The sequence below is a fragment of the Anas acuta genome, chromosome 12 (assembly GCF_963932015.1).
Source record: "Anas acuta chromosome 12, bAnaAcu1.1, whole genome shotgun sequence".
Taxonomy (NCBI): Eukaryota; Metazoa; Chordata; class Aves; order Anseriformes; family Anatidae; genus Anas; species Anas acuta.
Window position 1 is genome coordinate 9,757,701 of NC_088990.1, and position 14,642 is coordinate 9,772,342.

Below are 14,642 nucleotides of genomic sequence, written 5' to 3' on the forward strand. Positions count from 1 at the left end.
AATTGATAGCTAAAATATCAAATATTAAATACCAAACTATGTCTGGCAGAACGCATGCAACGCATTGTAGCTTTTGTTTCAGCAACCCAAACACAACTCTGGAAGAGGGACATAAACAGTCTGATTGTAGGCAGGGGTGCACAACAACTGTACACACAGTTTAGTCCAGGTATGTACGTGTCTTGCAAAACATTCAGCTACCCTGTGAGTTTACTACTCCAATCATCCACTAGTCACCCAAGTAGAATTCTATAGAGATCATGTTGCAATTGAAGGTTTTAGAGCCCTCCCCCCCCCCCGCCTTATTGGGGGCTACTCACCTTGGACCATTCTCCTACAATGAGCTGAGGAGGACAGTCAACTTTTGCACATGGTTTAGTAGTTGGCAATTTAGGTTCCTGGCAGGTGTTGTCGGAGAGTTTCAGAAAGCTTCCGTCTGTCAACAGCTGCTTACAATACACTTTGCGGGTCTGGATCCCTCCTCCACAAGTACGTGAGCACTAAGAAAAGAACATAGCGTGTAGACCTGTATGTATGTCTGTGCTTATGTATCACACCATTATTGCACATAAACACTACAAGGCTCCCCATAGTTATACACACTTGAAAAATGACATCTAGTTTCAATTAAAAAGCAAGCAGCTTGTAGAAAATTCTTCGGCTAAAATGTTTAGTTAGTATATTAGAAATTAGGAGAACCTAACCCATCTGAATGCAATTAAGTAGCAGAAATCTTAAAGAAAACATGCATTTTACACGTAGATCTGACCATGCCCTGCATCAGTTAATATACCTACTGTGAGTTAGGAAATGTTCTTGAGTTAAATAAACATACAAACATCTCCAAAAGTATATTATTGCATTTGCAGAGTATAGGAAGAGAGGTGATGTTTGGAGTAACTGATATCCAGCATTTTGAAATCCTTTAAAAAAAGGAAACAAAACAAACAAACAAAAAAAAAAAAAACACCAACAACTTACCACCTCATCCTGTCAGTATTCATTGGCATAGCAGTGGAAAGAGGTATTTTTGATTCTGGATTGATTTATTCTAACAGAATTAGTTAAAACTCTTAAATTCAATGTCTAGAAGCTATGTTCTATGTTATTCAGGCTAGAAAATTTGAAGTACCTAACCAGAGGAACACTGCTTGCATTTAAACTGTTTCCATAACCCAGTCATACCTGTTGCCATTCCTCAACATGCCAAACAGGGGGACAATCAATCTGGTTGCAGGCTTGCAAAGAATGAGGCTTTTTGTCTTTGCAGTCCTCAGTAACAACAGTAGGCCCTCCTGGCTGATGGCAGTATACGTCTCTCGTCTGTATCCCAACTCCACAGGTAGCTGAGCACCGTCTCCAGGGACCGGTTTGCCACCTGTTCCAAGAACACAGCCAAAAGATCATGTTTTAGCAACTCACTTTGGGTAAGAAGAAATCAAACCCAAACAGAACCTAGCAAAAAATAACTGAAGGCATATTTTTTGATAGATGAATGAAACACCTCATTGGTTTGGCTGGTAGGCCAAACTAGATTTATAAACTTACCAGGAAGGAAGAAATGCACAAGTATTCACAATAAAGTAATAGACTTATGTCAAAGCAAATTTATTTGACTCCAGAATTTACTTGAAGAATACTTCTCATGAAAAGACATGCACACACACAAAAAGAAACAAAAACAAGAAATAAATAATAAAAAAAAATAGCCTGTTGGCAACCTGATGACATTTACTTTTATAAATGTAAATATGTAAATAGACCTTTCTTACATTTACAAAACTTTAATTGTGTATACATTTTCTATAAAACATCCTGTTCCTGTTAACTTTTATTCCCTACATTTAGCAGGGGGTGGTTTCTGCAAACACATTTTAGAAACAATATGCAAAGGATCAGGGATGTCAGAGATCAAAAATGGGTAAATAAGGCAACACATGTCAAAATTTCACATATGGCCCTTAGAAGTGACCAAACTAGCTAAGTTTACGTGGATTTTGACTTTTTTTTTTTTTCTTTTCCCAGGATCTCCATGCACATATAAAAAATCTGTAAGAACTAGATGGGGCTACTAAAAAGGCATAAAATTAGGATAACTTTAAATCATAATTTCAGTATATTTTTTTATTCAGTAAGAATTGAAAGTAAATATACTTTGTTTTTTAGTGAAAATTTTCAAACAGTTAAGGCTGTTTTTCCAGCTCTGGAGAACATCCACACAGAAGAGATTTCCCTGTTTAATTAGTGAGATGTAAAGAGTGGAAAAAGAGTGAAGAAAAAAAAAATCACAATCCATCATCAAACACAATCCAAAAATTTTGTTAAAGACAGAAGTAGTGAAATTTCATCCCAAAACAAGATCACAGTCTTGCAATCTGGACCTTTTCTGAGAAAATCAATGTATATTTAAGTTATGTTGTGGCAAAGAAATGGTTAATTTCATTATTACAGTGTACCTTGGAGGACAAAGCTTGATATTGCAAGCCCGAGTCATTGGTGGAGGTCTCTTGGAATTGTCACACAGGGTTTCATTGACGGCTTGTTTTGTTTCTACATGCAAACACATTGCAATGGCTTCTTGTGTTCCTGGATTAAAAAGGAAAACATTCATGAAACATTGAAGACAGATGAGATTTCTGTAAAGCTTACTCTTGAATAATACTCAGTAAAAAAGCTCCAAACACTGAATGTGATGGCAGGCTTAAAAGTAACCTCTCAAATCAATACCAACACTGAGATAATTTATCCATTTAATCTTCAAAATGTATTCATGAATTATATGTAGCAACTGTGCCTGTGATATTTAAAATGCTTGCTTTGACTTTCTACCTCTTTGAAAACCACCAGAAAATATACTCTTTCTCCCTCTCTCCACCAGCAGATTCTATATCTGCCTGGCTGTATAATGGTCTCAGGCCAACTAACGGTGTCATTGCCAAAACCAGGGTACAGGCGATACCTTCTCACTAACCTTGAATTTAAGGAGCCAGAGATCTGTGAAAGATGTAATAAAAAATGCAGAAAACTTGCAAAACAAAAATCAGGAGAATGGGTGTCTAAACATAGCCTGTATGACAAAGGTCCAAAGAGGTGTGATAGTTTTGCTGAAGGCAGCAAATCAGACCCAGTCTTGAGTTTTCCTTACTCATGACCATTCTTGGCACCTTCTCATCTGCAGCTCTTAAGACCTGGATCTTATTACTGAAGCATGAAAGATTACTAATACTCAAATTTCTATGAGTTGAAAATGAAATGTAATAGAATTTTGCTTTAGAACAAGTCAGCTTAGCAAATGCACCTTTAGTGAACTTTTTAAAATTACTATATTAAAACTTTTTAACTATCCAATCTTATATATCATTGTTTAGTATGGAAGCCTTGCTCCATTTCAAAGCTCACCCATATGTACACAAAAGACAGGACAGCTTGTGAAGTACTTTGAGCATCCTGTGTATCTGGGATGTTCTACGTGAGCAATGTTAACGATCATAATCCCATAGAACAGAAAAGCACTGAAATGCTGAGATCTATATTTTGCTGCTTCCAGGTAAAAATGGGTTCTAAAGAGTCAAAGTTGAAAGAGCTTAAATCCATTTCCTTATCCTTCACCTATCTCTAGTGATTTTGTAAGGATACATAGCTGCTTTCAGCAGCAGCTTTTATTTCTTTTCTTATGAGCAACTTATAAGGTTTCAAAAGGGGTTGCATTTCTAACTAGAAACCTTCACTAACCACTTCATGGTATCACCTATGACGTTACCTCACAACATGACCGCTATTGCTACACAGAGGCTACTACAAGTACTCCTGTTTCTGTGTCAACTGTACATCAGGAAAGGTTTCTTGGCTGATCGTTAGCTGCTCTGGTCTCAGCGGGCTTGTTGATGGATCCGACACAAAATTCTGTGTCCATGCCAAGGGTCCATATTTCTCCATCTTTTACAACACATTCATGAACTCTGTCATTCTTTTCATGAGCCAACAGTTCCTTCCACTTATAAATAATTCCGATGTACTCCAGCAAACAAGCCAGCCCAGGTCATGATCCTTCTTTGTGACACTTAAACCGGTCCAACTACTTCAGACACTTCAACAGGTATAGACCAGCAGTGATTTTTCACAATAACATACATTCCAATTTTTTTAGGCTCTCTGGTAGACCTCTAGATCCCCTGTGGGACTCATTTGCAGTTCAGAAAGACCTTGTTATATAAATGTTTTGACTACATCTACAAACTAATGAATTTTTATAGAACAGAAGACCTGACCTTTAATATGATTGACAATCTATTCATTGCTATTACATCAAAGTATTGATAATTACATTAAAATAGAACACACACATTGAGTATAACATACTTCACTGTCAGAGCTGAGAGTAAGCCTTTAACAAAGACCATAAGGCAATAAACACAGACATGGAAATGCTCAAGCAAAAGAAACCTGTAAATACATGCTTTCTAGAACTCTACTATTTTTTCCAAGCTGACTACCATGATAACCAAAAGTTTTCTGTCCAACTGTCCCCATGTGTTTCTTTAACCAGAGCAGCTTCCCTGTCCCCTTACGTACATAGGAAATGCCCACCTGACAGTCTGCAGGTGAGAAACAAAGTTTTAGAAATTGTCTTTTGGCAGAAGGAACTTACGAACGACATTACCAGGCAAGCAGTGAAGCACACATAAAGCATCCACATAATTTCTATTTTCTGTCTAAAACTACTCTGTGCTACGCACCTTCAACTTTGCTGATCTCACTGCATTCCTGTGGGAAAACTATACTCAGACGTGATGTTGCTCTAGACCAGGTTGTGATAAGTAATATCTTCTTAATATCTCACACAAAGGAGGGGAATGAAATGAAATTCCATTCAGACCATCTAAGTCAGCAGTAATCCCACTGGAACTTTATATCACAGTGTTATAAAAACTAAATTGGTCAGCCAAATGAACAAAAGGCATGTCATACCAGGTGACTGCAGCTTGCCACCTGGAGTTCATTAAACCACTTCTGCCTTTCAGCACAACCTACCTAGCTTTCACTGTGTTACCAGAATAAAACATTGATAATGTTGTGTATCCTTCATTTGACTTAACTACAGGGCACAAACTGAAGTAGTGATTCCTCCCCATGGGGGCCTTATTTCAAGAAAAACTGCAGCCTGATTTCATGCTGTAAGGACAAAACATATATTGCAGAGCTGTTAAAACATCCTCCTTCCTGTTCCTTGGTTTTCAGTTTAAGGACTCTATTCAATAAATAACTACACCTAATTGATGCAGCATTTGCTTGAGCTTAGTTGTCAAAACGTCTCAACAATTAATCAGATTTCTCACCCCAAACTATAATTTTACATTAGTTGGGAACTTCAATCGTGGATAAATTTCTTATTCTATGTAAATTGGAAAATGGAAAAATCCATTATTCAAACAAGCAACGTTTTATATGTATGACTTTCTTGGCTTATAATATAAACATAGTAGATAATTTAACTAAAACATTATGTATGCAGCAGGGAGCATTAAGTATTTTTACAGTAATCTGATGCACTATTGTAGTAATTATCCTACTATTCAGTGAAATAGAATATTTTCTATTTTAACCCAGCATTCAAACCACATACATTTACATTCTTTTACAAGCTTTTCTGTGCAGTGAAATATACAGTGTATGAAGCTGTTTTAAAAGATCAGAATGCTTGGAAATAAAAGAAAAATCACAGACTTTGTGTTTCTGCCTTTCATTTATGTATTTAAGAGTAAAAAGAAAATGGGGTTTGAAAGTTGCTGTGAGTGTAAGAGGCTGGATGTCTTCAGCTGTGTGCCTGGAAGAGGAAGGACAGACATTTATTTCTATCAGACACTTTCTGTTTGATGACTGCTTAAAAATATGCACTATCAGTTGAAAACAACTCAGAAGAAGTTCCAAGTCTGACATGTGCTTAAGCCTTTCTGTAAATCTATTCACACTGGCAATCCTATTATATGCTCCTTCCGCAAAAGAGTAAACAGCCTCTGTAGTTAATGAAACCAGTTAAAGGAGTAACCAGTTACCAAATTGCCTATAACAATATAGCAAATGATCTTGACTTTATTTGCAAGACTCACAACAGCCATTGTTTTCCTTAAAAAAAAAAACCTTAAATTTGGCTAGAATCCAGTTGTTTTTTTTTTTTTTTTTTTTTTTTTTTTTTTTTTTTAAGAATCTCAGGTTTCTTATAAAATAGTAAACTTCTAGCCATTATGGTCCAGACAAGAGCCTGAAAAGAAAACTTGACTGCACCCTAAACGTTCCAAAGCCACAACCTATGGGGGAGGGGGAATCAAATAAATAAATAAATAAATAAATAAACAAACAAACAAATAAATAAATAAAAAGGAAGTGCTTAAGTATTTATTTTTAAACTTATTATTTTTAAGCCTATATAATGATTTTGGAGGGCCTGAATCATAATTTTTGAAGTACTTGGAATATAAATAATATTTTAGAACAGAGACCCAGAAAGAGCTTGGTTATTTTTTTATGTGGAGAACATATCCATTTAAAATATTGTAGGCTAGTTAAATGATTGACAACACTAAAAAAATACTACAGTTTACAAGAAAAACATTTATTCTCATCAGGCATACTCATTATTCTGATAATAACTATTGCTTCTCACTCATAATATTATGAAAATTAAACTTGTGCTTATGTTGAAGGCTCTGGCATCAGGACCAAAGTTCTTCATATCGGGGAAAAAAAAAAAAAAAAACATTCTGGGAAAACGAGGGCAAATCCTGAGACCTCCAAGCAATTTCTACTATGAAGAATACTCCTAGTCATCTTTGCCGCCAGAGCACACTGTTGGCTTATTTTCAGCTTGGAATTTCTTCAAGTACTGAAGAACTTTAGTTTTCAGGATTGTTACAGTTTCCTACAGGTGTTAAAGGTGATGTCTGCCTGGTGAAAATTAATCTGGACATCTTTTGTTTGTACTCATGGATGAAAGTATTAGTTATGATAGCAGGCATAATATAATGTAGCAGTCCTCAAAGACAGTAAGATTTATAGGACCCAACATGCTGCTTGACAAGCCACACAGATTTGGTGCAGAAAGTACACAAAATGACCCAAGACTTATGTTAGCAATGCTCTAGAACCCCGTAAATAGGGTGAACTGGAAAGTAAAGGTGACGTTAGATAATGTGCTGCAGATTGCTCGCTTTCTGTAATTCTAATACCTCAAAAGCAATGTTACCATGTGCATTTTTACATTTGGTTTGGAGATAGGCCAGAAGAGAGTTTAAATTAAAAGTCTAGTCTGTATCAAGATTGAAAAAATGAAAAAGAAAGAAAAGTGCAAGTGACAAGCACTGAAGCAGCAGTTCAGTCTTTGCTCATACAGTGGCTATAAACCTTGTAGCCTACTTAGACCCTGCAGATTTTTCCCTCATTCAGAGAGGGGCAAGCACTAAGAAAGGAGGGGGGAAGTCCCAAGGACACAGAAACCCACAGGAATTTATTTTAATAGCCACTGCTAGATACATGCATTCTAGAGAAAAAGTGCCTAATATAATTTACATCACATTGGAATATTCCAAACTCAGACAACATTTATTTCTTGTAACTAAAGAGTTCATCTAATTGAAATGAGATTTGAACATAAAACTTAGCAGAAAGGGATCAGATCCTTTGAACTACACAATGGAAAAATAGTAGACACAGTGAGATCATTAGTTAGTACACTGCAATAAGTTGGAAACAGAAGAGATGTCTGGTTTCCTTAAAACTATTTATCGGCAGGTAATTTTTGGTCTGTTTGAAAGTGTTTGCCAAGGCAGCAAGAAGACCAGAACTGATAGAAGGAAAAAATCACTATTACTTAACTAGCATAGCAGTAAAGGACTTCTGAAGCTGTTCATTGATAAAATATCCTGACAACTTCCCACATTTCCCGGGAGCAGCACGTAAGAAAAATGTCTAGACATAGTACCAGTGATACCACAGAAGTCTCAAGACCAGAAAAAGACATTTACTTTCAAACTTATTTAAATGGCTCATTCCTAACGCACATCAAACAGAAGGTTAGATTATTATGAGCACCTACAGGAAAATTCTGGGTCAGGCAACCTCACAAATTCACCACAGGGCAGAATTCACACTCAACTCCATCAGGAACAAAATTAAGCCAGATACGATTCTGTTCATCAGTCATTTTGAATTTCCTTTGTACCAGGAAATGAAACTGCTGTCTTCAGTATAACCTCCTTAAATTACCTTTAGTTTGCACTCTAAGTGCAATTTGTGCATGTTTTTGCATGGACAAACTCACATGTGAAAACACTGGCAATGCAAATATGCACATGTAACAGCAGACAAAGATTAGAAATGATTTCAGCCTAGACTTCCACTGATCTTCTCAAAATTCAAAAACTTTGGAATCTTAGAACAACTCTGAGAAAGATATTAGCTAAAAAGTAATAAAATACATTTAAGATGGCAATTAAATGATCTTACATTACAAAAATCACTTGGGATCTGAAATAAACTACAAATTCAGTAGTAATGAAAGCCTCATTTCTGCTTAGTTCTAAAAACAATTCCCTCAAAATGAAGAAAAATAGACACTCAATAGCAATAGCTGTTGCTATCATCACATTGGTATACATACATAGTTGCACTACAGCCTTGCTACCGGTCATGTCCACTGAAGGTAGTGGAAGAATAAGATGCATCACCTTTTGTGCATGTGCTGTTATTGCTATGGATCAGTATTATCAGAAAACAGCAGTAGTAAATGATAAAGGATGCACTTATCAGCCACTTACCATAGCGTTCAGGGGCATCCATCCCAAATTCTGTCTTCAAGTTTTGAACTGGTGAGTAATACAAAAGAAGACTGCTTTCTATGAGCTCTAGACTGGGCTCTCCACTTCCAATTGTAGCTGCTCTCCCCTTTCCTACATTTTTTATTTCTTCTATGGGTACAACTGTCTTCACTTCCCACTGATGTCATTATTCCTGTCATATATAGGTGTGTTCACAATTCCACTGCCTCCACTTAACACTTCATAACTCACTTCTGTGTTCAGTCCCAAAGTACTGTATGTAGTAGCAACACCAGCAACCTTGTCTAGTTACATGTTCTTAGGACGACAGGGAGATTCGATTACATCCAAAAAGGAATGTGCCTAACTACCTGCAGACAGATGTATGGCACGGAGTTCCTATAGAGTGATATACTGTACCAAGACCTAAACAAATTCCTGTTTGATCTTCAGGCTAGTCAGACTGAAAACAATATATATTACAAATAATTTTCTATGTGTAATAATATATAGAAAACATAATTTTGTATTCCTACTCTACTGTAGAAAATTGCAGCATTTTGGAAGATAATGATTAATTAGCAAGGGAATTTATCAGGCCCATCACTGATGCATTAAATGTAGTGTTACCACCAACTGCCTGGCAGCCAAGATTCCTGCAGCAATAAGGCTGAAGAAAGTTTCTCTGGCAAAGAGTTCTTACACCTTACTTAGTCAAATAAACCCTGCTGCTTGAGTGTATGAAATAAAGAAAACGTAGCTTAAATTACTCCACCAACAACTTAAAATATATATATATTAAAGTTGAAGCTGCATGTTTTTCTACATATCAGCATAGCTAGTTTGGGTTGACACTAATAGAAGAAACAGTAATTTCAAAAAATTCCAAAACTCTCACAAGTCAGGATTTACAAAAAAAAAAAAAAAAAAAAAAAGAGAGAGAGAGAGAGAGAGAAAAGAAAGGTTAAACAAAAGTACCTTCAAGACATGTGGCTGAACAAGGAGTAAAACCAATGTATTCCCAGTCATAAATCACACTCCCATCTTCAGCATGTGAAAATTCTGGTGTGTAGGGGACAGGATCACTGTCACAGGATGGTTGGTGACATACTCGTTCCGTGGGGGGCTTCTCATCTTCACATTCCTCCTCAGGCAGTTCTACCTCGGTCTGAGTAAATGCAAGAAGAATTCGGCACTTCACATCTCGCACCTGTATGCCATTGCCACACGTGGCACTGCATGGAGACCAAGGCTCTGGAATAAACCTGCAAATGATCACAGTGCAATAGAAACATTTAAATTTAACTCCATATACTTGTGTCCAGGTGTGCACAGAGACAGCATAGCTAAAACATAAATGTATGCCTATACACAAAGTAGGCAATGCTTAATACTATTTGATGTTTAAATTGAATGCATAATCAAGTGTGTTATTTTAAACCAGACCATTTCTCAAAATTCAATACATAAGAAAAGATGTAGGATAAAAGGCAAAAGAAGGCAAGAGCAAAAAGAAAAATCATGAAGAACAGGGAAAACTGTATCTTTTTAGGAGGGAAAAAAAAGACTTCACCTAGATCTCTTCACAAACTCTCACAGCAGAAAACGAGGAAAAATTCCATGAAGACATAACTGTACAAAACATTTATCTCCCCAGGTACACAAAGTTAGGCATATACCAGAAGTGTATTTGCTGTCTACTTAAATCTATGAGAAAGGCAATCACCATACATCATACTAATAATCAGAGACCAGAGAGAAGAAAACCACTTTCAAATGTAGCTCTCTCCAGTGTGCAACACCTCAGGCTGTTCTTCAAGATTTAATCTTATAAGAAGCCTCTCATCTTCAATAAAGAGGTCTAACTAGCTGAGTCCATAATCCATCATTTTTATTAGAAGGCGTTTATGCTCCTGATGAACTGTAGTAAAATTTTATTTGACCGATCATGAATTTACTAAATAAAAGTAGCTTTCAGTCTATGATATTCTCTGACTTTGAGGGTCACATTAATATCTGATGATAGTTCTCAATATCACACTAAAGCCATGGGGCTGAATTTCATTAATAAAGTCATCTTAAGTAGCTTTGGGGTACAATTTATAAGAAACCAAATAGAGTTTCACAGAACATTTTTTACAAAGGTTGCAGTTGTACTTTATTATATGCTCAAATACAGATGATGATCAAAATGCAGCTGGCAGATGTTAGAGAACATATTTGACCAATGCTAAAATGTATATGAAAGGAAAAAATCAAGTTAGGATTCAAAGATTTTCTCCTTATCTTTGATTAAGAATACTCTTCCTCTGTACTGTAGGAAAGCTGCCTTATGAATATAGGAACAGTTGTGTAAGACTGACAAAAAAATGTATTTACAATCTGCATACACAGTAAGCATAGAAAAATGTCAACACAGCGTGGTTGATTCCGTGGAGAGTTTATCATCTTGAGCCAACTAGTTCTTGCCAGTATATACAGAGGAAGAATCAAATATGAAAAAGGAGAACAGATGGGTGGATAGCCTGTGCGGATACTCTAACTCAGTTCATGGCATAGTCACCCAAGCTATCCGTGTGATAGACCCCAAAACAGATTGTTTCCTGTGGAAGAAAAGAATAGCTGTTCTTCCTAATTCTAAGAAAAGTTAAAAGGTAAATAACTATTGCTTAAGGAGAAGTCCCTGACGTACTTCAGTAAAGGACTCTGTATACCCTGCTCCTACTGAAACCAAGGAAAACTACAAGTGCTTGCCACCTCACAAGTTTGACAACCTTTGAAGTGCATGACCAGTTTGGTTTTTTTTGGAAGAGTCTTGTCAAAATGATGGGTGGTTGTGTTTTACAGTGGTAAAAAAAAAAAAAAAAAAAAAAAAGAGTAAATGTCGTACAAGTGTAACCTAATGGGTCATTCTGTTCAATGGCAAAGCTAGCAGTGGTCAATGGCCAAATGTTTTTGATAATGAATTCTAAATGAACATCTGTGGGAAAAGATGTGAAGGAAGGATTTCTCTTACTCCAGCAGATAAACTCAGTGTAACCTTTAAATATCAGATTTCACAGTCTTCCCAAATACAGTCATGTAAACTACCTAGGGCAGCCATGGCAAAATCACCCTCATTAAATGAAACACTTCAGCATGTGCCTGACTAAATGTATTAGCAGTCATGAATTCTGTAGGACTGTAACATGCTCGGAGTTAAATTTATGCTTAAGGGTTTTATTGGATCGAAGTCATTGTGCATAGGCTTAAAAAACTCTGATTTCCCTCTCCAAAAATGACCGGTTTCTGTATTAAAAAAAATATAAAAATGTCTATTTGTAGTTATGTATCTAATTTGAAATACAAAATCGATGGACATTCACAGTTGAAAAGAGTTGGTCAGTGTTCTAACCACACCTAAGAGTTTACAGTCTGAAAGCAAGGAATTCTTTTTGGTAAAAGTATGACAGCAACATACCAGAAAAGTGTCAGTTTTGTATACTGTTAGCCGAATGCCTTAAAACATTCCAAAAATAACCTATGATGCATTCTTTTGAAATCCTGTGTAGCTGAAAGGCAATTTTGAACCACAGCAATCCATTCATTCAGCAAACAATTGAAGAAACTCAGAAATATAAAGAAATTCAGAAAATTCTATCCGTTTTTTTTCTGTGACTTATAGCAAGCCTATATTATAATTAAGGCTTTCCTACTGAATATTGGTGTCTTTGATTTTACAGTGAAGATTAAAAAAAAAAAAAAAAAAAAAAAAAAAAAAAAAAAAACACCCTAAAGTATGTTTTAATCTACCTTGGCATTTGCTAAACTAGTCATGTGATTATTTAGCTATTAAAGTCCTTAATTATAGGTACCTTAAAAAGAAGCCAGTGGAGATGGTTAAAACAACAACAACATTAATAATAAATTATTATTATTTATAATAATAATTGGAGAGTGTGAGAGCTCCAGAGGTTGGCATTATATCTGCATTTTGAGTTCACATTTATTTATTTATTTTTAAGATTTAGTTGTCAACATTTCCTCCACCAAAGACTGTGACAGAGATCATTAAATCAAATTCGATCAACCTTGGAAGTGATATATTTTTTTTATTCAGTGGCATTCACAGCACACGTATGGCAAGGCTTCAGATTTGATACTTCCCTGAAGCAAATAGAAATTCAGTCTTCTTTTGTTGGGCATACACTCAGAGTGATTTCAGGTCAGGATTAAGAAGCATCAAAGCACTTGTATTATGATGCCCTGTAGATCATCATGAATTTAAAATGGATTCAATCAGATGGCCGTAATTCTCAAACTTTTCTAAGACCTTTACATTTGTAGATGAGACTACTCTTTGAGTTAACAACAACAACAAAAAAAAAAGTAAGAAAAAAATGCAAATTGGACTAGGCACAACTTTTCACAATTAGAATTTTTCTATAGATATTCTTATGAAGGCAGCGTCGTAATCTTATACTTCTGTTATCATCTGTTCAGATATTAAAGATGCACACACTACAGAAGCAGCGTAGAGTATGTCCACCCTGCATTGTTACCAGTTTAACACTAAGGGAAGTGTGCATTCACCTGCACACTTGGAAAAAGCCAATGTGGGATGACCTGGAAAATAAAGCAGTAGCTTAAACTACTGATGGTAAGAAGGGGACTGACCAGCCCAACCCAACCCAATCAAATCTGAACTGGAAACTTAACTCAGCACAGCCTTCTCCAGCTTTCTGAAGATTTTGAGAACATGGTGTCTCTCTTTTTTTTTTTTTTTCTTAATGCCTGCAGTTCTTGTTTTCAGTTAAGACAGGAAATGCCTAAATCCTGAAAAAAGGCTGCTCTTGTGACATTTCCAGTCCAACCCGACTGTGCCAAGGGGCCTGGATAAAATTTTGCAGAAGCATCTAAAATGTTGGCTGCTTACTGGGGCAGAACTTCCACAGTGCTGGCACCCTACCCCTCCCTGAAGCACCACCTTTGCCTGATCTAAGCGGAGTTGCACTGTCAGTTTTTATCAGTCTTGAGTGTAATGATATACAAAATCACCAGAAAATTTTCAGAGAAGTGAAAATTGTGTAATTGTCTTTCACCATGGCCACAATGGGGGCATTTCTGTGAAAATGACTGGGAAACACAATGAGCAGTAACCTTCATGAAACACAACATATTTCACCTTTAGTGAGTGCAACTCAACAAACCGAGTGATTATTTTTTAGCTCAGGTTGCTGAAAAAATATATCAGCTTTTGAAGACATTTCAATTTTGTCCTAAACCATGACAGGGAAAAGCAGTTGAGGTGTCTATTTCTTTAACTTATGATACAAAAAAGATGCAAAAATCTTGCTGAATCTTCTTTGTGAATCCCACTGTAACTAAGAAGGCTCAAGGGGAGAACATTTAAAATAATGATCGGTATCAACTGTCATCACATTCCACAACTGAAAACTAAAAAGGTCAGACCTACATTTTTTTTGGCCTCACTTTAAGGGCAGTCATATTTTATATTGCTAATAATAAAAAAAAAGGAGCTTTTGAATGTTCCCTCTCTATGTAAATTCAGGACACCAACCGTGGTAGACCACAGCGGCAGAAGTATTTATCTTCCACAAGCTCCTTTTGGCATATCCACACTTGTGGGTTCTAAAACACAGCTGCATTTATTCTCTTATTCATTATCAACTAAAATATCACACAAAAGCATAGAAAGACAGTAGTAATAAGAGGATGGACAAGAAGTTGAGACTTCATATTGTGGTTTAAGTTTGTATGACAAGAGAATAACTAAAACTAGAAGTGATGGCATTTTACCAAGGAAATGATAAGCCTCCTGCTAGGGAGCGG

The 14,642-nt window shown here is 36.2% G+C and overlaps 1 protein-coding gene across 8 annotated transcripts in view; it reads right to left on the minus strand.

The window, feature by feature from the left end:
* Nucleotides 1-14,642, minus strand: part of ADAMTSL3 (ADAMTS like 3) — a 188,830-nt gene that overhangs the window by 32,030 nt on the left and 142,158 nt on the right. For all 8 annotated transcript variants that reach the window (XR_011100541.1, XM_068695210.1, XM_068695209.1 and 5 more), the window contains 4 exons: nucleotides 9,789-10,075; nucleotides 2,457-2,586; nucleotides 1,186-1,378; nucleotides 321-500 (listed from right to left, as the gene is read on the minus strand). Coding sequence is in view for 7 of the 8 variants with exons in the window: in XM_068695210.1 (XP_068551311.1) it covers nucleotides 321-500; nucleotides 1,186-1,378; nucleotides 2,457-2,586; nucleotides 9,789-10,075 (790 nt within the window). In the remaining variant the exon portion in view is untranslated. The remainder of the gene's footprint in view (nucleotides 1-320; nucleotides 501-1,185; nucleotides 1,379-2,456; nucleotides 2,587-9,788; nucleotides 10,076-14,642) is intronic.